Raw genomic sequence first — 22,661 nt, 5'->3', positions numbered from 1 at the left:
AAGAAGGGGCTGCCCACTGGGGTCAGGGACAAGAGGGGCTGGGGCCTGGGGGCTTTTCCCTCTAATGCCCAGAAAGTGTCTGCTCTAGAGCTGGTGGAGGGAGTGGGGCTGGGGGCTGCGTCCTGCTCCTCTGCGGCTGTCCAGCAGGGGAAGCTCCTGGCCTTGCCCAGTTCTGAGCCAGGCAGTTGCTCCTTCTCCCTGCCCCTTCTTCCACCCCCACAAGACTGGTTGTGTCCAGGAGCCTTCCTGCCCCCAGAGCCTGCCTTCCAAAGTCCCTCTGGGTTCCCAGAGCCCAAGCTTTCTTTTCCCACCTCTGCCCACACCCCAGCTCTGCCCAGCAGGTCCCATGGAGGCCTGCAGCCACCGCTGACCCAGGTGGCTACGCCCCACTGCCCCTCGGGAGCAGGGGAGGAGGGAAGGTTCCAGAAAAGGTGTGGCACTTCCAGGCAACCCCCACTGGCTGCGAGTCCCTGGGGCTTCAGGACTCCTGCCTGGGGATGCTGTTCAGTTCCTGCCTCCTGAGCTCACTTGGGCTCAAGGCTGCTGAGGCTGCAGGAGGTGGGACAGTCCCGAGAGGGACAGAGCTGGGAGAAGGAGAGATGCCCAGGTCACTGCTTTGGGGACCCTTACTTGGGCAGGCCCATGTGGTTTTTCTTAAGTGTTACCAAGCAGAAGACTCTGTGCCCCCCTAATTGTTCAGTTAACAGTGACCTTAGACATCACCTCCAAGGGCTCTTCTGGGCTCAATACCTACAAAGCTCTTACAAGCATATGTCCAGGAGCTGAAGTTCCCTGTTCTCTGGGGGAGGGCGAACCAACATGCATTTCTCATGCTGGAGAGCAAAACCCAATAGAGCAGGGCCCTGCGGGGTGCGGGGTACAGTCCCCACTTACAGGTGCTGCTTCTCCCGGGAGAAGGGGTAGGAGAGTCTCTTCGTGGTCTGGGGTCTGTGCTCGGCCACCCTGGGCTGGATGGGGTCTGTGATTTTCTGGAGCACGGAGTTGATTTTTTTTAGGAGGCCACGGGTCTCGTTAATGTGATACATCTGCAGACAAGACCAGGGGCAGGAAGGATTCACATCAGTCTCCTGAGCCATGACCCTGGGAATTGATTCTTGGACGGTCAGAGAACTATCCCGCCCACCGAGATGGCACGTCCAGGATGGACCAGAGTGTCCCCCCTCCCAGCTCCTGCTTGGACTCTGGATCAACCCTGAAAGCGCAGAGTTTCAGGAGAGCACAGCCAAGAGTGCATCTATAATGTGGTCCAGAAAACTTTCCCCAGTCTTTACTTCTGTTTCAGAAGAGGTAATCCAAATGATTTCAGGGGATTCGAGAAGCCAAAGGCTGACTTGCTCCCGAGCACGACTTCATCTCTCCACAAGCAAAAGTGAATACCGATGCTGAGCGAAGCTTCGGGGGGCACGCTGTTAAACTGCTTTTTGACCATAAAGTTTTCAGAGTTTGAAAAGAAAAGTCCTAGCAAGCTACAAAACGTAATTAAAAGAAATCTCATAAATTAGCTGAGACACCATAAGCAAAAAGGAGCCAGAGCCCCAAGTTTCATTGTGTTTGAATTTACAGTCAATTCCTGGGGCTGGGGGCTGGGAGGTGGGCTCTTCTGCCTGCACCGTTTCCTGGCGGGATTTTCTCTGGGGTCTCTAAAGATCACCAGGGCTGGGTCATATTCTCCACCATCAGGACACGGGATCCCAGGAGGCTCTGTCACATCTGAGCCAGGTTGCACTCCCAGGGGTGGCACCGAAGTCTGCTCAGCTTTTCATAACGATTCAGAGCCTTGAGGAAATAACACTGTACCCCGGGTGTCTGTGTGACATTCAGACATGGTGATATATATTTTGGAGTAAAAATATCACCACCAACCTTCTTCGTCGGCATCTTCAGTTTCAAAAACTCAGCCTCTCTGCACAGCACATTCCAGGGGGCATGGATTTTTACAAACCCAACGCCATGAATTTTAGTCTAGAAAGAGAAGAAAAGTTCTCCATCAGGGTGGGCAGAGACCAGCTGAAAACCCTTTTTACCTTCAGATGCAACCACAATTGATAGTGCAGCTGGTGCCCTCACTCAGTCTTGATGACACTTTGGGGCGCTGCTAGCAGCTTCCTGCAGATGGTGAATGAAAAGCAGGGGTAAAGAGGGCTCCCCCAGGTCACACGGGAAGCTTTAAGAGCCAGGAATGCTAAAGGGGGGTCCTGAGAAGCAGAGACTCCAAAACACCTGGGAAACTTTCAGGGGGGTTCAGCTGAGGGTCCCCAAAGCAGCCTGGGCCAGAGAAGAGGACCTGGGTGCCCTCTGGTCTGTGAGCAGATACAGGACGTAATGGCTGAAGATGTGCCCCTTTGGGCGTCTTCACTCCGTGGGGTCAGGTCCACTCCTCTGCCTTCCCAGCCTGATCTGCCGGGTCCCTGCGTCTGCACACCCCTTTTCCTATTGTGACCGGGCAGCTCGAGGGCAGCGCTGGGGGTCAAGACCGACTCCCCCACTAAACCACTTGGAGCATGGACGAGTCGCTTCTCCCTGGTCCTGAATCACAGTAATGAACAGTGGAGGGTCAAGAGTTCATGGGGGCAGCACAGGCTAGGGGCTTCATGAGAACCGACTCCACCAACCCGCACAGCCAGCTGGATGGAGCAGGCAGAGCTACTGCCCCCTTTACAGACCGGAACGCAGAGGCCGGCAGGGTGCAGCCGCGCTCGGGCACAGGCCGTGCTGCTGAGCCCCGGCTCTCCACCACAGATGACACCCGCCATGCCCCCACGACTCTAGTTTTCTCTACCCCTCCTGGATTTTGCGTTTAAGAGAGTCCCTTAGCAGGTGAACAGCATGTGTGCAGTGACTGTGCATTTCCCCATCAGACACCTGTAACACCAACATGTGACCTTCCCATCCCCCGAGATAACTCAGCTGCCCTGCAGTGTCCGTGTAATTGCAACAAAAAGCTGAGCAACGCGATGCTTTTCTAAGTCAGAGCTCCCCTATGGGCAGTGGAGTCCTCTGTCCCCCAGGGCTTAGAGGCCAGGCTGGGGCCCCTAGACTGAGGTCCCGTCCACCTCTCCTTCCCACAATTCTGAGCCTTAAAGGAACTGACTGGCACTCTTGCCAAAAAGGAGCCAGGATATGGGAGGGAGAAAGCCAGCTGGAACCTGGCCTACCCACTTGGGGTGTAGAGTGACCAGGCTCAGAGTCAGGGCCTGACCTGTCATTCCATGGCAATGACAAGCTGAGTGTGTGGCACAAGCATGTGGGTTCATTGGAGGCTGTTGGCAAAGGCAACGAAGCCAAAGTCACTTGGGGGTGACGTTTAAGAAAACAAAATCTGAAGTGGGTCAGATGAATGTGCCGGCAAGGGCCTTGGCTGAAACCTATGGGTGCTGCACACGTGTGTATCGAATGAATGAGCAGAGGTCGGGGTAACGATAACGCTGATGGGGCTCGTGCCTGCTGAGTGCCGCGGGCCGGTCCCTGCTCCGTGCACTTGGTGTGTGCTCATTCACTTAGACCTCACAATGGGCCTGTCAGGCAGGTCCCACCGCTGTGTTCATTTCACAGCTGAGGAAACTGAGGCACAGAGGTGCACACTGAGCTAACTCGCTGTATTACTTTCCCCTGACTGCTGTAACAAATGACCACAAACTGGGTAGTGGAGACCAGAAGTCCGAAGTCAGGGTGTGGCAGGGCTGTGCTCCTCCAGAGGCTCTAGGGGAGGGTCCTTCCTGCTCTCCCCCAGCTTCTGGGGCTCCTGGCACTCCTAGGCTTGTGGCTGCATCCCCCCAGCCTCTGCCTCCATCGAAACCCGGCCTTCTCCCCTCTGCGTGTCTCTGCGTCCAATCCCCCTCTGCTTTCACTTCTGTCGGACTTAGAACCGACCCTAAATCCAGGATGGTCTCATCCAGAAACGCTTAACCTAATCCCATCCGCAAAGACCCTTCTTCCAAACAAGATTGTGTTCGCATGCTGCAGGTGGACATGGACTTGGGGGCCACTCTTCAGCCCTCCGCAGTCATTGCGAAGCCACAGGTCCGAGTCCCTTTCGGCTTGGTGCAGGAACCCACTTAAGCGGTTAGGGATGCTTCACAGAAATGTGGACCCAGGGCCTTGGGCCTGGAGCTGCTTCAAGGAGACAGCAGGGCTAAGGCACTCCGGGTACGAAGACCTGATGGCCAGGGCCCAGAGGTGTGCCAGCGTGGGGCACCCCCACGGGGAGCCTGGAGGCCTGGGCTGGACATTGGGCATGGGCTTGGGCTCCCTGTGTGAACCGATGCACCTCAGCACAGGCTAGAGGAGGCAGCCCCCAGCGCTCAGGTGAGAAGAGCCTGGATCCTTCTGCTGCCTGTGAGGGGCAGGGCGCGTGGGCACTGGGGGAGGCCATGTGGCCTAGAGTCATGGGACTGGGTGGCCTGGGTTGGAATCCTGCTCTTCCCCTGTGCGGTCTCCAGCAAGTGTCTAACCTCTCTGAGCTCCCATTTCCTCATCTGCAAGACTGGACAAAACAAGGCCTTCTTCACGGAGTGGGAAGCCTCTGGTGCTGTTAGTCCCTGTGCAGACCATGGCTGGCAGAAAAGGTCAGAATGACGAGGGGCTGCTGCTTCCGCTCAGGGTCTCCTCTCCCTGACCACAAGCAGTCGGTGCCACGCCCGCTTAAGGCATGGGCTCCTTTGCCTGAGAAGCTTAAAGCTGTGGCCCCAGCCCTGGGGAGCTGTGGAGGACACCCAGACCCAGAGGCAGTGGTGACTCACAGGCGCAGGGCTGACATCATGGGGCCCCCCTGTGTCAGGAGAGAAGGCCATTGATGGCCCACGTGCGGACGAGCCCGTCTTTCCTGTTACAGACCCAGATCTATTTCTGTGCACGGCTCACCCGCACGCAAAGACCAAAATATATTCTTCCGAGTCCATGGAGATTTCTCTCCACGGTGGTCAGGAGCTGCTGCCTGCTGCTGGCCTCCCTGGGAAAGCTCGCTACCCTGTTTACGTGAGCGATGGGGTCTCTCCCAGGGAAACATCTGGCGACAGTTGGGAACAGGGTCATGGGACCAGTGCGGCAAAAACACACACGAGATGTTTTAAAATGTGGTGCCCGTCCTGACAACAGTCCGCCCACTGCGGGAAAAACCGTGAGATGCTGGGTCCCCTCCACCCCCAGCCAAGTGCCCCAGAGGAGCGAGCTCTGTCCTGACTCCAGCCCCTCGCGCTGGCCAGGCCACAGGGCTCTATGAGGGGACAGGGTCAGGTCCTCAAATAGATCCTCACCTCCGTGAGGAGTGCAAACTAAGTGTGTTTAAACCTCCATCTGAGCCCAGCTCGGAAGAACTCTGACCTCACTGGAATCACTCCCGGCATTTTCCTTACAGAGGGAAGAAGATAATCACAAAGAAAACAAAAACATCCCCAAGGGGCATTCATAGTGGTCAAGGACACCCAGGGGTCCCCTCGATACCCCTGGCTGCTACAGGCCTGGCCATCAGTCACAGCGGTGGACCCTGTGTGTATCCACCATCCATTCACGGCCACCAGATGTGACTCACTGAGGTTGAAGTGTGGGCTTGGAAATCGCTCGAAAGTTTGCACCAACGAGGACCCAAGGTGGGCGATTTTCCGGTTGTCCCTAGCCCCCTCCCCACCCCTACCCCCATCCTCACAAGTGCTCCACACCACAAGGACCCCGTTCGCTGCTGATGTACGGTTCTCAAATCAGAGGGCTCAGGATCCTGGAGGGCTCATGCCCCAGGGCCGCGGTGCTACTAAGAGGGGCCTCCCCAGACAGCACCTCCTGCGTGAATAGCTCTGACCTGGCTCAGTGCTGGCGGAAATCATGGGGGTGTGCCGTGCACACAGAAGGGACATGAAGACCCTTCCCAAGCACAGTCTAGGCCACCTGGTGCAGGAAAAGTCCAGGAGCTTGGGGTGGGCGGGGCTCGACTGCCACTAGGGACCTGGGCACATTCCTGTCTCTTTCTGTTCTTGGCTTCCCCAACTCCCAACTAGGACGACACCCACCCCTGCTGTGAGGACCAACCAGGAGGACGCAGGCCTCTTTCCGACCCTGCCAGTCCACAAGGACATGTGGCTGCCAGGGTCTAACTCCATTGTCTGCAGCAATCCAGGCCACTGGGAAACAGGCTGGGGGGTGAATACCAGCAGCCGTGGTGGCTGCCCCAGAAGGGGTTCATGTGCTCCACCCCAAACAGGCTCACCAGGGGATATGTGATGCCTGGTGCAGCATCTTGGTCAGCCCCTTGTGACCAGGTGAGATTCTGGTGGCACAGGCACCGGCCTGCCCCTCTCTGCTGGCACCGGCTTCCAGCACGGATGGGGCTGGATGTGTCTGTTTATTTGACCGATGTGTCCCTGGGTTGGAGAAAGTGCCTGGCATGGAGTAGATGCTCAGTGACATTTACTGAGTTAGTGATAAAGGTAGGAGGAGGGAGCCCATCTTTATCGAGTGCCTACTGTGCACCAGCTGGGGGCAGCCCTGACATTCAGACCCTCATCCAGTCTCTCCTGTGACCTTCTGGTGGGTACTGGTGTGTCCACTTCAGTAAATATGGACCAGGGGGCTGGGAAGGGCTGCAGAAACTTGTCTCGGGCCCACGAGCAGTGGACGTGGAGCAGAAACTCAACCTGGGTGGACCCTACAGTGCCCACTCCCACCCCTCCACCCACACAGCTCCCAAGGGCAGGGGTTCGACAGAGGACGAGGTGCTGTCAGTCACCGGGCACAGGTCTGTAGGACATCCTCACCCACCAACTGGCACTTTCCACATTACGGTTACTGCTGACCATGTCTACACTGCACCAGAGGACCCTGTGCTGAGTCTGCACTGCACAGGAGGATCACATGGTCCTGGAGACATACTAGGCAGGTACATTAGCGGTACTCTTCTTGGGGAGCAACCACCCACTCTATGTCATCGTGACACTGTTCCCAGACTCGCGCCTCCTGTGGGCTGGGCCAACTGATGCCATCTCAGTGGGTGGCCAGGCTTGGCTCCTCTTTTCCAAGAATGTGGCAGGAGCTGGTCCGTGGACATCTTTATCCCCATTTCCTGCTTGGGGTCTGGCCCCAAGGCCTGCTTGATGGTGGCTTGTTATGGGAATCAATGACAAACAAGTCATCAAAAAATATCTATTCATATTCCTGCTTCTGAGGAAGGTGTGTAGATTACTTGGATCAACACTCCCTTGGAAAACAGTAAAAAACGCTGGACGAAATAAATAAAGAAATAAAATGTGTAATGGCCTTAGAAATGCTAAAGAACTAGAGAGAGAGAGCAGGAAGCTGCCAGGTTACGTTTTGGAGGAAAACCTAGACCCCAAGGAGTTACCAGGATCACATCTTCCCCAGGGGCATCTGCCCACATGGCCACATGGGCTGCCTTGGAGCAGGATGTAGCCAGAAGTTTCTGTGCAGGCCAGCTGAAGGTAGGGAGTCAGATAGGAGGCCCTCCCCACAGGGAGATAGGCCCCCACGACACAACACTTTCAGGTGATCCAGAAAGGATCCTCGAACCCCAGGGGACTGCAGGGAAGGGGGTCCTAGTGACTAGCAGAGCAGGAGAAGATAAAGGAAAGGCAAAGGAGGACTTAAAGCCTCCCCGAGAGGCTCTGGCCCTGCAGGCTCGGCCACCTGTACAGCCATGGGGACCTCAGCCTGTGACTTTGGTTCAAGGTGGTTCCCACCTAGAATGCACCATGGACCCTCTGGACAAGGGCACCTTCATCCCAGGCCTTGGAAAACCCCCACGAGTCACATAACACCAATGACTAGCGGACAAGAGAGCCGAGCCCTCCAGGACACGAGATAGCCCCGGGGGGAGGACCAGAAGTGACCAAGATAGACATCGGCCCTCTCAGTTGGGTTTAAGAAAGGATTAGATGGACAATAAATCAGCTATGCTTACCTCGTTAAAAGAAATAAACCTCAAGACAGAAAAGATCTGCAAAGGACAGGAAACTATTAAAAAATGAGATAGCCGACTTGGAAAAGAACCAAACAGAACTTCTAGAAATAAAAAGGATCATAAAAAGAATTAAAAACTCAACAGACACATTTGAAAATATTCAACCCCTCCAAAGAAAGAAAGACACCTGGGGCTGGAGCAGGGGGACACTGGTGAGTGGCTCAGGGGTGGCGATTGCCAGTGCCCGTGATGTAAATACTTCCACCATGGCCTATTTCAAACTACCAATGGGTTAATGACCGGCTCACAAGATTTCTGGTGAGCCAGAGGTTGCTGACTCCAGCACATACAGGCCTGGAGACAGATGGGGCCCTCAGAACTGCTGCCAGAGGGCAGAGATGTCACCCCAACCCCGGGGGCCAGGGCAGAGCTGTGCAACGGTCTTGGGGGACATTAAAGACACAGCTTTAAACAAAAAAGTGCAGAATTAGAAGTATGTTTGCATGAAACCAAGACAGGCCTACAGAAATCAACAGTAATAAGAGTCACGTGTGGGCCCTGGGCCTCATCAGAGACGCAGGAGACATAGAAACTTTAGGGTCAGACATAAATCTGCAGTGGTGGGATGAAGAGTGGTGGTCCCTAACATCCCATCCTGCACAAGGCCAAGCCTGCAGGGGCTGGGGGCTACATGTTTTAGGGCAAAGAGCACGAGGTCAGGAGTCAAGAGTCAGGTTGAGAGGCTGGTCCCATTGAGGGGTCCTGCCCTGCTGGCTCCATCTGCAGAGGCTCTGTTCGGGATCTAATCCCTGCCCCACCTACTCACGACTCAGTCAGCAAGCCCGCGTGGGGTGGGGTTTGCTTTCAAACTGACAAGTCCCAGGAGAACGCTGATTGCTCTCGCTAGTCCTGTAGAGCCAGGATTAGACCTGAGACTCCTCAAAGGCGAGGACCCCCCACCTCCAATGCCCATGGCTGTGAGGAGGGGTCCTCCTCCCACCCCCACCAGTGCTGAAGGCCATGCCATCTGGAGGCTGGTGCCCTGCCCACAATTAGCCACACCCCAGAACCGCCTCCACGCTTGCCCACATCCACAAAGCCTCAGCTGGTCACCTGGTGGAGGGTGGGGGGACCCCCACGTGCAGGAGACCCTTCTCTTCACAGATGTGACTGCCATCGGGCAGGGAGCAGGGCTGGGCTGTTGCTGTTGTCCAGGTCCTGGCAGCTGTCTGTGGCAGACTATGCCCCAGGGCTGTGGGCAAGGGGGTGCTTACAGCCAATGCGGGCCGGCTCTTTCCACAGGCCAGGCCCACCACTGCACAAGGAAGATTGGCCATCATCTTCATTTTACAGACAGGGAAACTGAGGCCCAGAGAGGTGAAGCCACGTGCCCAAGGCTGCTCAGTCTGAACCCGCACGCGGATCTCAGAGGCTGAGCCTTCACTGCCCACTCATGCCTCCCTAGGCTTAGTCTGAGAGCAGTGCCCATTCTCCCGTGGGGTCCTCACTTCCTTTTCAAAACCAAAGATGGGGAACAGATGTCGCTGCATGACCACCCGCACTGGCTGCAGGGGAGGCATGCCAGGAACCAGCAGCGAGTGGCGGTGCACAGGTGAGCCCCAAACAGCAGCATGGAAGCAAACAGGCTCTTACAGGGTTCCAGTATCTGCACCTTAACTGAATCTGCCAAAGCCAGAGTCAAGTTCAACATCAGGGCAGTGGGGGCCTCGGCCACCCCCTAGCATGCTCAGCCAGGATTTCAGTGTGTGGCATTCTGAGCAATGACCCCACGGGCATAAATAACGTCCAGCAGGCTTTGAGGCTGGACTTCAAAATGCTAATGGGTTTCATTTGTAAGAAAACATGTTGTCCATGAACTTCTCGTGTCCCTTTAATGGGAACCCTGGAAGCTGACCCCACAGCTGTTGAAGGTGGGGGGGGGGAGGGAGAGAGAGAGAGGAGAGGAGAGAGAGAGAAGGAGAGAGAGATACTCCCCAGACCTACTGAATTGGGGCCTGTGTTTTGACGAGCTGCCCAGGGGTTCCTGTGCATGTGTGGGCCCTGCAGTGAGGCAGGCCAGGCTGAGGCTGGACCCTGTCACCCCCAGTGCTGATGCTGGTGCCTCTGTGGTCCAGCCTGCCGTGTCCAAGCCACCCCACTCGGACTACCCCTCCAGGGCAGTGTCTCAGCTACTGTAGTGGGTTGAATTGTGTCCCCTTAAATGATAGGTTCATGTCCTAACCCACAGTACCTGAGAATGTGATCTTTTCTGGAAACAAGGTCTTTGCAGATGTAATCAAGTTAGGATAAAGTCATACTGGATTAGGGTGGGCCCTAAATAGAATGACTGCTGTCCTTATAAAAGGGGGCAAGGACACACAGAGACACACAATGAAGGAGGAGGCCACATGAAGATGGAGGCAGAGGCTGGAGTGATGTGGCCACAAGCCAAGGACTGTCAGCAGCCACCAGAAGCTGGAAGGGGCAGGAAGGACTCTCCCCTAGAGCTTTTAGGGGGAGCATGACCCTGCCACACCTTGATTTTGGATTTCTGACCTTCAGAACCATGAGAGAAGAAACTTGTGTTGGTTTCAGCCACCTAGGCTGTGGTCCTTTGTTATGGCAGCTGCAGGGGACGAGCACAGCTGTTAACTGGTCCCTGAAAACTGGCTGTTGTGTGCTCAGCCAGGCGCGTCTTCTGGCGGCGTGACGTGCTGCACATGACCCAGGGATGTCTCGAGACAAAGGCAAGCACAGAGGGGCTCTCATCTATGTGAAGCTCACAGACTGGGAGTGACCCAGCATAACACACCCACCTATGGCCCAGGTCACATCTGCACGGCCGGTGACCTCACGAGGCTGCCCTGTTGTGGTCTGGAGGGGCTGGCATCCCCCCTGGGGACCTTCTTGTTGGTGTAACCCCTCCCCTCCCTCTGGCTCCCTCTCGTTCCTTTGCCTCCCTGTCCAGCCTTCAGAGCAGGGTTTCTCAACTGGGGGCGATTTTGGCCCCCAGGGACATTTGGTGATGTCTGAGGACATTACTGGTTTTCATGACTTAGGGAAGTGCTACTGGCCAGGTAGAGGCCAGGGATGCTGTTAAACATCAAGCGCTGATAGTGCCGAGGTAGAGAAGCCCTGCTTGTTAACAAGCAACCGCATTTGAGTATCCAATAGATTCTGTGGATTTTTCTCCCCAGGAAAGTGCACATAAACCCCAAACATTGCTCCCAATTGGGTATGATTGTGCAATCGGGCTGTCTTGCAGGCTATTTTCCAAAATTACAAACCCTTTCTCTCTTTGTAATCCGAGCACACCCCTGGGAAAGATACTCCCTGAGCTAGATACGACAGCAGCCGGCATCTGCTAATCACAAGGGCAGGGGCCCACGCACACCTCAGACGCTGCTCATGCCCAGATGGCCTTTTAGTAGACTCAGGGACAGCAGGTGAAAGCCACAGGCTGCAGCCAGGGACGGCTCTTCCCTGCAACTTCGGGGTCTAGTTCATCTCAGATGAAAGCTCAGGGGTTTCTAGGAGGCCCTTGGAAAACACAGCTTAGGTGGTGAGCGTCTCCAGTAGGGAGGTGGGAGCAACTCAGTTCAGCCACTTTGAGAATATGAACTATCATGTCTACACCACAATCATGTTTTCACTTAAAAATGGCCAAAGCAACTGCTGCAAAGTCTCCTGTAGCTCTAGAGACACATTACCAATGAAATTTTGGGGCCATTTGTTAGAAAATCTGGGTCTTTTTTGTGGCAGTAACCCATGTCCTTAAGTTTGCTTTTTATTTCAAAGTCATGATCGAGAATATAAAGTTTCAAAAAGGATATGTATGATGTAGTATTTAACTGGACTCGGAAAGGTTCTTTTCTGCCTCTTTCTTGGGCACTGCTGTGTCTATTTCAGTACAAACAATAATATATGATGTAATATTAGCATCAGCCAGTAAGAATTTGCCACATGCTGAACTCTGAGTCAAGCACTTTGCAATGGTTACTCATGATAACTTGGTGATGTAAATACTATTCCTATCTCCACTTTACAGACTGGGAAACTGAGGCCTAACAGTTCAATAAGGATGGATAGAAAGTCACGGATCTGGCTTGGGTCAGTTTGAATGATCAGACTTGGAGGTTCCGCCAAGCACGAGATTTTAAAGTTGCAGTCAGGAAAGAAAGACATGGATAGAGAGTAAATCCATTGGGGGGTAGACAAGGCACACTGGGCAAAGGGCAAAGTCGTGGCTCTCCACGCTTCAGCTGCCAGGGAGAGGCCTCTGCCACCGAGCCTGCCCGGCCTCTCCTGCCTGTGATGGAGCCAATCTGTTCCTCTGGTTATGAAATGGCATGCTGAAATAAACCCTGCATAGTAGCAGTATTGTTCAAAAAGCCATAAAGCTGGCTGGGCAGAACAATGCGAAAAGCCAGCAAGAATTGATCGCTTGTCTCTTCCAAGTGGCACCTGCTGAGGTCCAAGACAAGGTGAGACCAACAGCTGAAGGACCAGCGGATGCGTGTTTCCTGGCTGCTGCCTCAAAGTCAGGGAGAAACACCTTGAATCTTTGTTAGGATCAAGTCTCTGCTTCCAAGTCCCTTCACACACCCTCGAAACTCCAGTCGGCCACGGCACTCACAAACGCCTGCCAGGCGGCCGAACCTCCAGAAGGTCAATGGAGACCCTGAGAGATGCTACAATTGAACAAAATCCCTCAGCCCATCAGGTCAAGGCAGAAAAAGGCCTCCTTGAGCATTCTGATGGTTTTCAGGGGAAGTAACTTGTCAACAGAGTTTACCACCCGGGTTCCCCAACTATCTTTTTGGTATGAATACTCCAAGGCATTCTTATCACTGGACCCAAAGCATTCATTATTTAGGGACACGGCGGTTCCTGTTGAAATATCAAACCAATGCCAACTCTGTTTTAAACGTTCACGGTTTTCTCAACAGCTCCCTGAATTAACTGCCGACTACTTTTTCTGTTCAAGGTGTTGCAGAGACTTTTGCTGATTCTTGATTAATGCGCACAGTGACGGCTCTGCAGGCTAGGGGCCTTCCCCCCGTATTCATGTAAGGAAGGGCACCCATGCACAGAGAGGTTGAGATGGCAGCTGGGGAGCACACACAGCAATCAGCTGAGAAGTCGAGGAAGACACCACTGCGCCGGGGCTGCTGAGGTCATTCTCTGCACGCTACTGCCCCTCGGCCACCAGGGCAGCCAGGTGTGCAAGGTGAGTCGACCTTCTATTCTCCCCAGAAAACCCTCTCTTAGTAAGTTAGGCTTTGATAGGCAGAGGGGCTCCGGAAAACAGTGTCACAGACTCATGGGTTTCTGAGTACCAGGAGACCCGTGGGGATCAGCCGGACCTATCTCTGCATTTTACAGAGTGAGAAACTGAGGCTCAAAGAAGGGCCAAGGTCATTAGGAAGAATCCCAGGAGAGCTTTGTCCTCTGTCCCTCTGAATGGGCAAATCTTCCCAGGAAAGAAACCGACCAGAAGCAGGAAATGCTTTGACCCTGCAGGTCATTACTGCGAAGGTCAGCCCCTCCCAGAGCAGATGTGGCCAGGAAGGGAGGTTTGGGGCTCCCCAAAGCCTCTCGGAAACAATTTCTGCCCCACCTTAACATGAAGAGCCGCGTTCTCATCTGCACCTTCTCTAAGAACAGGTTAAGGCTAAAACGAGATCCCCCCCCCCACCTTCTGAAAGTGAGAACATCCGGCCCCCCCACAGCCCAGCCGCACAAGCCAGCAAGAGGCGCTACTCACGTCCTCGTCGTGCTCCAGCTCCAGGCCAGCCTCCAGCAGGTTGCCCTCGTATTCCTCCCTGCGGAACCGCTTGTCGTCCTCGTGGTAGTCCATGGGCGGCTCGGGCGAGCTCACTTCCACCGGCCCCACCTTCCCGGGCAGGGGGTGGTCCTGCTTGAGGCTGCGTGCCCCTGGGGCTGTGTCGTGGTGCTGGACCCTCCTGGCCAGAGTCCTGCTGCCCGAGGGCCGCTTGTGGTGGTACACCAGGATGTAGTCCACCTTGCGCTTGCCGTCCCTGAAGTACAGGCCGTACTTGCATTCGGCGTCGGGGTCCACAGACAAGGAGTTCAGCAGCTGGGGGGTGCAAAGAGAAATCTGCTCTCTATGGAGTTGGCAGCGAGGGGCTTTCGGCTACTCGCTCATTCCACAAACACCGAATGCCCGCTGGGAGCTGGGCCCTGTGCTGGGACTGGGACACAGCCGTGAACACGGCAGCCAGGCCCTGCCTTCATGGAACCAACACTCTAGAAGGAGAAATTCGCTGCTAATCCCCATGGGGATGCCAGGCCTCACACTGGTCACCCAGAAGGCCTCCTGGTCTAGAAGCCAGAACAGGCTGGATGGCAGGGACCTACCTGGCTGCTTGCAAAAGGCTACTACTGTAAAAGCTGTCGAATGAACTCCTCCCCCTGGAGGGCTCTTCCCACACGTTGCCAGGGTCTCAGGCAGAGCAGAGCAGAGCTCAGGTTCTGTGTCTGCAAATCTCAACCTTTGATGGCTGGCGTCTGAGGTGGCCACAGGGTCACTAACTAGCTCTGTGGCCAGAGGCGAGGCTCTCACTGTCTTAGCCTGGGTTCTCCCAAAGATGGGGAGCGGGGAGGCTAATTGAGGGTGAGTTACTGAGTGATCACTGCTGTGTGCAGCTGGGCTCCGTCCAGCTGGGGACTCTCGGAGGGGCCTTGAGGAGCACACCCCAGAGCTGGTATCTGAGAGTGAGGAAGCTGGGTGCTCCATCCCTCTGGGGGTTGTTCCTGGGGCACCAGAGCCTGCAGGGGAGGATGCCTTTGGGCAGAAAGGGTCTAGGAACCACTGGCATGGACAGCACCATCTGCGGGTGCCCTGGGGTGGCCAAGCTGGGATGGACAGGGCTCCAATAGGGTCTGACCTATCTTGGTCCCTAATTTTCCTGAAGGACTACAGGGGCCACTGGATAGAAGTGTGGAATGGCTGGTTTTAAAAGCCAGATGCTCACACAGTTGCAGTGAGGTATGGCTGCCACCATAGCCAAATCTGAATTGAGGGCAGATAGGTCAATCAGCACACTGGGCTTCAGAAATAAGAAAAAATAGATAAAACCATACTGGATGCAGCTTAATGAGCAACTCCAAACCATCAGTGGTCTTCAAAGCTGGACCTCAGCCCCTGACATGACCACCTGGTTTCAATCTCAAGTTCCTGTGGCTACACACAGACACTTCCCATGCCCAGTCAGTCCCTGAGATAACTGTTATCAGTCCTTGGGTCAGCAGAGAGCAAGGTCCTCCCCTGTGCAGCATGAGGTGCAAGGCAGGGCCCCAAACACCCGTGGCCATCAGAGAGCTTCTCTCGGGCCTTGCTGGCCTGGAAAGTCTCCTCATGTGGTCGCCTGAGCCCTAAGATGGCTCCTGGCTGCACTGTGACTCTAAAGGGCTGAGCATTTGGTCGGAGAAGCAGCTCAGCTTCCCTGTCCCCAGGATGTGGCCTCCAGGAGACAGCACTGTTCACAGCCTGGCAGGGCACAGTCAGCAGCTGGAGCTGGCAGGAGGCTGGACCTGAGCAACCAATTGCTATCTACAGTGACACAGGGTCCAGCCTGCCTTGGGACCATCAGGAAGCCCTGGATGTGGCGTGATGCTCCACCTGGCCTGCTCCCACAGATCTCCCTCCTGCTTGCTGTGACAGAGCCTTCTGGGTTCTGACAGCCAGGTGGGTGGCCTTGGGTGGGGGCCAGGGAGCAGGGTTGGGGCAGAGCTGGCTGTTGAGGGCAGTGGGAGTCAGACATCCAGCCCAGTAAAGTACAGAGTTCACAGAAGACCCCAGAATCTCACATCTGCTACCGACATGGTGCTTTTTTGTTCATGTCAGGGGAAACTGAAGCCCGTCGAGGTGAGGAGGCCCTGAGTTCAAGGGCAGGTGAGAGGCTGAGCCTGCCTCAGATCCCGTCTACACTTAATTAGCTCTATTCGACCTGGAGGAGACAGAGGCTCACGTGGGTCAGGCAGTCAGCACCAGCTGCCCACTTACTGGCCCTGGGCACCCAATTCCCACTGCCTGACCCCAGCGCCAGGCTCTGCCTCTGGTGCTGAAAGACACAAGCAGAGTGCAGCCATTGCAGGCCTCCATTCTGCCCCCACCTGCTCCCAGAGCCAGCATGGGGTAGACGCTAAGTAGGGCAGGGTGGACAGCAGGTGATCCAGGCCAGTGGGGACGTCTGGGACAATGCAGGCCGCAGGTGCATCTGGGACGATGGTATGAGGGCAGCGGGTGAGTGCCAAGCAGCACAGGGCAGTGGCTTCACTGCAGGCCCTGCAGTCTGCCAGCCCTGGGCTTGGTCCCTCTCCTGCTTGGAGGCCTGGGGGAGGTCCCCATCCCTTTGAGCCTCAGGGTCTGCCTGTGTAAAATGGAGACGATAACACAGGCTGCCTCCCGGCGACCAGGAGCATTAACTGAGCTAACGATCGCCTCTGCTGAGCCCAGCACACGCCGGTCCAGAATGTGCTGGGGACGGACGCTCCATCCATTCCGGAGACAGGCGCCTGGGCCGTCCTGTCACCCTGCCCTCCATCCCTGCCAACAGCAGATGCTCATTCTCATCTCAGGAAGGTCAGACAAGTGCAGGGCGGACAGCTGGCAGCTGAGGTGCTTTTCTCGCCTCAGCACAGATTGGGCAGAAGAGCCAGACCCGGAGGCTGCCCTTGGAGGATCCAGGCCATGCAATGGGGAATGAAGCTACTGCCCAGCAGGGTGAGAGAGCAGCGGCTACTCAGACCTAGGGAGACCCAAGGTCTCCGGGGACGGAGGGCACACCAGCCTGCTGCCAGCGTCTGGGGCTCTTTGGATGCTCAACGTCTCTACAAGGGGCTCATGTCTACTCTCCAAATGGGGAACTGTGCTCCCATGAGGCCTGGCTGGCCCGTGTAGTAGCTCCCCAGGGCTTGGACTGCTCGTCCTCGTCTCCTCCCTGGGCTGCCCTCTCCAGCTTCCCCTCCCCAACTCCCCCCCTTGCCTTTGCACAGGCTGAGGCCCCGTCCTGCATGCCTTCCCCGTCCTTCTCAGCTGTTTGTAATCCCACCTGGTTTTTAGGGCACGGACAAATCCCCTATCCTTCCTCTGGGATCTGAAGGTGGCTGACTCTGGCCCATGCAGGTCTCCATGTGCTGGGACTGCCTCTGAACCATCTACCTACAAGTTCTTAACTTGCAGTGGCCCCAAAACTGGATGGCAGGACCCCTGAGGCCTGGCCAGGGACTGCCCCACATGCACCTCCGTGGGGCTCAGCATCTGGTGGGGACCTGGCACCTGGTTGGCAGGGAAAATGGCTAATATAGAACAAGGTGGGGCAAAAAAGGGGAATGGGAGAGAAATTCAGAGTGATCCCTTCAAGCTGGAGAGCAGGGAAATTAACCTAGGGAGCGGCTAAAAATTCTCTATCCAGGTGAGACAGGAAAGGATACCAGGTTCAATAGGAAACACGACCACCTGTCCACTGGCCGATCAATACGGTGATTGGCCGTGAACACGCCTACCCTCAGGGGCCTGACAGCCCTCATGAGAAACATCACCTAACACTGAGAGTGGACATCCTCCTGCTGTGTTCAAAGACCAGTTCTGCCACTCACTAGATGTGCTAACCCAGGCACAGAGCTTAACCTCTGTGTCCTCCTGCATCCCTAAGACCTTCCTCATGCAACATGACTTCCCTCATAGGGTTGTCAGAAGGATTAAATGTGTTAATATATGTAAAAAGTTTACAAAATGGCCTGGCATATAGTGAATCCTCAAAAGAAGTCTGCTCTAATTGGGAGTTGAGATACGTGCACAAATAAAGAACTAGGGAAAGACGGAAAAAATGATTGCACGGTCAGAGTGGACCACAAGTGAAAGAAGTTGGCAGTGCAAAAATCAGATTTTAAAAAGTTACAAACGGAGCTGGATGTGATGCTGAGACCACAGCAGAGGGCGGCACCAAGCAGTGGTGCAAGAGTCCCAGGGCCTGGCCCCATCACTCATTAGCTGTGTGATCCTGGGTAAACTGCTCTGTCTGCTGAGGTCTTGGTTTTACAAAATGGGAATAAGACTACCTGAATAAGCGTAAGTGGTTCACAACCTTTAAACAGAAAGTGTGGGCTCTCTCCTCATTATACTCTACATGGACTGGGAGGACCCCAGGGTCTGAAGAGCAATTCTGTGTTGGGCTTAGGCCCTGTGATGCTGAGGCCTTTCCTGGGGCAGTGGAGTGGGTGTCTTTCTTACGTAAAACAGGACATAAGGGAAAAGATTTCAATTGCAGTGGAAGGGACGTGGGTTAGCCTTAATGCATAACTTCCCAATTCAAAGGCTTCGGAAAACTTGAGCATATTCTCTTTCCATACCCTTAAGAAAGGGGCAGGCAACTCCTCCGTGCACCTCTGTGGGGGGCAGGGGATATCTTATTCATCCTGTTAGTGGTTGGCACTGCGTACCTGGCGGTGGAATGAACGATGCATAAATGAATGACAGAGGCTGGGGTCTCACGTGCTGTTACTGGTAGTGCCTATCAGATCCACAGTACAGAAGCCGAGAGCCAGCCAGGCCAGCAACGTAAACCCAGCACCCCCAACTCCGAGCCTCCGTTTTCTCATCTGTGAGATGTGGACAAAAACATCTCCTTGACTTAGGTCACAGGATTCTTGTGGGGATAAAATGTGACTGAAGATCTGCAGGAATTTTGAAGATGACCCCCTGAGTGTCTGAGCGGAAGGAAGATGGGGAAATGATGGGAGAGAAATGCCTCCCTGAAGTCCCATGGGAAAGTGTCAGGGGACGAAGGTCCCCTTCACAGCAGGAGCACCCTGGTGGCGCTGTTCCAGGCAGCCTATAGCTGGTCCACACCTGCCTCTCCAAACCCTCGCCCCAAACTTCAGGAAAAGGACAGAAGAGCATGATGGGACCCTGTGACCACCCCTGGAACATTGTCCTGGGACCCAGTGCATTCATTTACTGAACTCTTACCTGCAGTTGGAGCTGCAGGAACTGAATTCACACATCCGTGTGAAATATCACGACCATTCTAACTAAGGGAATCTACTATATTCACTTTCTCTGAAAATTTCTTTTGGTTTTGGGGCTCTAAATTTCAGAGCTGAGGGAAACATCAGTTTTAAACTTCACTTTTATTAAAAAAATTTTAAAAAAAATTAGATCATGAGCACTAGATATCAGTTTATGATTACTGCGCACACTCAGTTATCTATACACAGATCAGCTCTACTGGCAGATAAGCAGAGAAGTGCCTTTATCTCAGCAGGTGGGCACATGCCAACCAATCAGGTATCTCTGGGGTGTCTGGGCTTGTTCAGAGCACAGTGATCCCAGGCCACTGACAGCTGTCAGTGTGAAGGAAGTAGAAACACTCAAAGATTAACCCAAAGAAGACTGAATGAAATAAATTGTATTCTACCAGGACTCTGGCTTTTGAGTCATTTCTTCTCATACCTCTTTGTACAGAAAACAACTGAAGTGATTTTCGCCCTTGAACTTGGGACGACAGAGAGAACAGAGGTTGAGGGACACAGGCTGGAGCCACATCCTGGATGGGATGAACTTATGCTGTGGCAGATTTATGCATGTCTGGGATGCGCATGTGGGAATGGGGTAGGAACTTTCTGAAATGCAGCCCACGCCCTCTGGCCTTTGCGTGTATAGAGCCACCCTTGCTGGGTGACTCAGGGTAATGACTGAGCAACAATTGCTGGCTCGAGCTGCACTGGGGATGCCCGGGGAGGCCCTCCCTGTCAAGCTGCCTACCCTGCACCAACAGGCCCCCGGCTCCAAGCCACTACTCCCAGCCTGTCTGTGGTCATTTCACCAGCAACATGCTGCGTGGCCAGATCTCCCTCTGCAGTCACAGCTCTCCAAGCCCACCAAACACAGCAAGCGCAAAGGAAGAGCTGTGCACAAAAGGGCTGATGGCCTTATCTGGGCTCCTGCACGTGTTTCTGGACTCCAAAGACCTGAATAGAGGGCTGAGCTGCCTCTGCAGACCTTGGTTTTGGGGAGACAGACTGTTTCTGGGTATGAATAAGCAACGGATCCCTGAACTAAAACTGCACAGCCCAGTGGTCGTTTGCTAAGGGCTCCCTTTCTTATCCACATCCAACCCACCATCTAGTCTAATCCAGTCTATCTCCAGATGGTCCATTTCTCCAACACCACGATTATCTCATGCCTCCTGACTGGTGTCCCCACATTCCCACCTCCAGGTCTTCCAGTATGTGATTTCTTTGTCTAAAAGGCCACATGCCACCTGTTATAGAAGAACTAGCTCCTTCCATTCTTTCAGACGTTTTCTGTGGCCACCTGCTTCTGTGTCTTGGGCCCTTCCTGGCTGTCTTCTCAGCTGATGGGTGACTTGGAGAGGCCCCTCTGCCCCTCTGGGCCTCAGTTTCCTTGTTTGTAATAACCGACCTCACGCAGTTACTGTGAGAGTTAAATGAGCTAAGACACAGCAGCTGGCCCAGCACTATGGAACTGTCCCTTGTCACTGTTGTGTGTAACGGGCGACATTCCATCACCACTCCTGAAGCTCCAGATGGGCATGACCTTTCCTGTCTCATCCTCCATGGGTACCCAGGGGCCAGAGTGGCCTGGCTCACAGCTTTGTTCTGGTGACAACCCTGAACTCCTAGGGCCAATCTTACTGATCACAGGCAGACCCCTCCCCATCGACACTTGTTCCCAAGGCTCCTGCAGCTCTGTGCAAACCCAGTTCCTGAGGAGCACCCCCACCGCTATGACCCAAGGGGTGGGTGTGAGGCTGACTAAGGCCCAAACCTCAGCCTTCTCTGGAACATCGTGACCCAGGCTTTGCCCCTGCACCTCTCTGGGTGCCCCCACTCCCTTCAGCCCTCTGACCCTGAGGCTAGGGAGACAGTCCAGGGCAATCCCCATCTTGGTTGGAGCAGCTGGGGAGGAGGGGCGCTGTAAAGGGAGGAAGGAGAAAGGGGATTCTTTTCTGAGGTCCCAGAGCCAGCTGTGAGAGCGTCACCCCACCCGCCAGCTGAGCTCGCCACTGGTCACAGCCCTTTCCACTTCAGGCAAACTTTGTCTTTTAAGCCAAACTCCTCATGGGAGAATTCTGTCCCCCAGGGACCTCTAAAGCCGCTGCCTCTGGCCCCAGGGAGGGTGGTGGGGATAGCCAGGGCCTCGGGAAAGGGGTCCTCGACCACATGACCGGTTCCTCCACAGTGCCCCCAGCCTAGCCACGACCCAGACCAGTGGAGGCAGGAACCAGGCGGAAAGTAATCTCAACCGACTGGCACTCGCCAGCTGCCCGGGGGCGTTGAGCGTGCCCGTGAGGAGTCCAGCGCCCTGGGCACAGCATGCGCCCCTGGCGGGTGGGACCCGGGGGCTCCGGCAGCAGAGTGACGGCACTGCACGGGGGGCTTGGCGGCTGCCAACTTGGCCTCCGCCCAGGACCCCCGCCCCCACCCTAACTGTCCCACCCAGGGCCCCAGCCCTGCGCTCTCGTTCGCTCGGGCTCCGGACCCGAGGCCGGGCGGCTGCGTTCGGCGGAGGTGGGTGCCGCGCCCTGGACGCGCCGGGCTCCTGCACGTGGCCCGGCCCCGCGCGCCCTTCCGGGGGGCGCACGTGCTCGGGTGGGCGCCCCTCCCCCTCCGCCCGGCTCCCCGCTCCCCCGCGCGCGCAGGTGCGCGGCCGCCGCACTCACCGTGCCCTCAGACGGCAGGTAGCCGATGTCCTCGATGGCGCAGATGTTGATGATGTGGACGCTGCGGTCCTCGGCCGGGAGCGTCGAGTACTTCTCGTCCACCCTCATCGTGGCCGCCTGTGCGTGGGCCCCGCCGGGCGGCGCGCCCTGCCCATCCACGGCCCCGGCGGCCTCTGCAAGCCGAGAGCAGAGCGTTCGCGGCGCGCTCGCGGGGGGCCGGGCCCCGCCGGGGACGTGGCCGCCGCCCGCTCCGCCCGCCCGGCCCGCCCGGCCCGCGCCCCGGCCGCTGCGCCCGAGCTCCCCGGCCGGCCGACCGCGCGCCCCGGCTGCGCCCGGTGGGGACCCGGCCGCCCTCCCGCCTGGCTCTGCTCAGGGGCGGCGGCCGCGCGGGTCAGATTTTCCGTAGAAATTTAAACACAGGAAGAAAGTATTCCATTCCTGCGGCCCCTCCAAGGTTTATTTTTATCCGGGGGAACGCGCCCCCCTGTGCGTGCGTGTTCCAGGGTGGGAAGGGTGTTCACAGCAGGCAGAAACTTCCAGTCGTCCCCACCTTAAACAAAAAGCTGAGCTCTTCTCAGCGGGTCACCTTGGCAGGGGACAGAAGCTTCTGAGACCGGAGTCGGGAAGGTTCCCTCTGTCCCCTTCCCTGTCTCCAGCGGCTGGCACAGTCCTGCCGTCGCTCAGCTCTCACCTCCCCCGGGGAGCCTCCTATGGTTTCTGCAGACCCGCCCTCTCCAGCTGCCTTTGCCCCTGGTGGGAGTGTCTTCCCCACAGGAACCTTCTCTCTGGAGCCTCCCGAGGTTATCTGTGGCACCCATTTATGGAACTCTTAGTGTTCTCTGACCAGATGGGTGCTGAGTCCCTTACACACAGTGTAAGTGTGTATCATCTCATTTAACCCCACAGCCTGCAAGGCCAGAATGCTGGTCCGCGTTTTGCAGAGGTCCTCCCAGGCTTAGGGAGGCTGAGGAACAGTCCCCTGAGGCAGAGCAGCAGTTCCCGCTGAGGAGCCTCCATTCGAACGA

At 55.8% G+C, this 22,661-nt stretch overlaps 1 protein-coding gene across 6 annotated transcripts in view; it reads right to left on the bottom strand.

Moving 5' to 3' along the window:
• The window catches only part of ANO1 (anoctamin 1), a 90,659-nt gene extending 68,900 nt beyond the window's left edge, over positions 1-21,759 (bottom strand). For 4 of the 6 annotated variants that reach the window (XM_063093348.1, XM_063093347.1, XM_063093346.1 and 1 more), the window contains exons 1-4: positions 21,637-21,744; positions 13,692-14,024; positions 1,885-1,983; positions 895-1,046 (exon numbers count right to left, since the gene is read on the bottom strand). In XM_063093348.1, the coding sequence (XP_062949418.1) occupies positions 895-1,046; positions 1,885-1,983; positions 13,692-14,024; positions 21,637-21,744 (692 nt within the window). Of the gene's footprint in view, positions 1-894; positions 1,047-1,884; positions 1,984-13,691; positions 14,025-21,636 lie in introns of all 6 variants that reach the window. The other 2 variants (XM_063093351.1, XM_063093350.1) reach the window with 2 other exon arrangements.
• Positions 21,760-22,661: the final 902 nt, after the last annotated feature.

Source organism: Cynocephalus volans, chromosome 4 (assembly GCF_027409185.1).
Source record: "Cynocephalus volans isolate mCynVol1 chromosome 4, mCynVol1.pri, whole genome shotgun sequence".
NCBI lineage: Eukaryota > Metazoa > Chordata > Mammalia > Dermoptera > Cynocephalidae > Cynocephalus > Cynocephalus volans.
The sequence above is the reverse complement of the archived record's forward strand: the minus strand, read 5'-3'. Positions and strand labels throughout refer to the sequence as shown.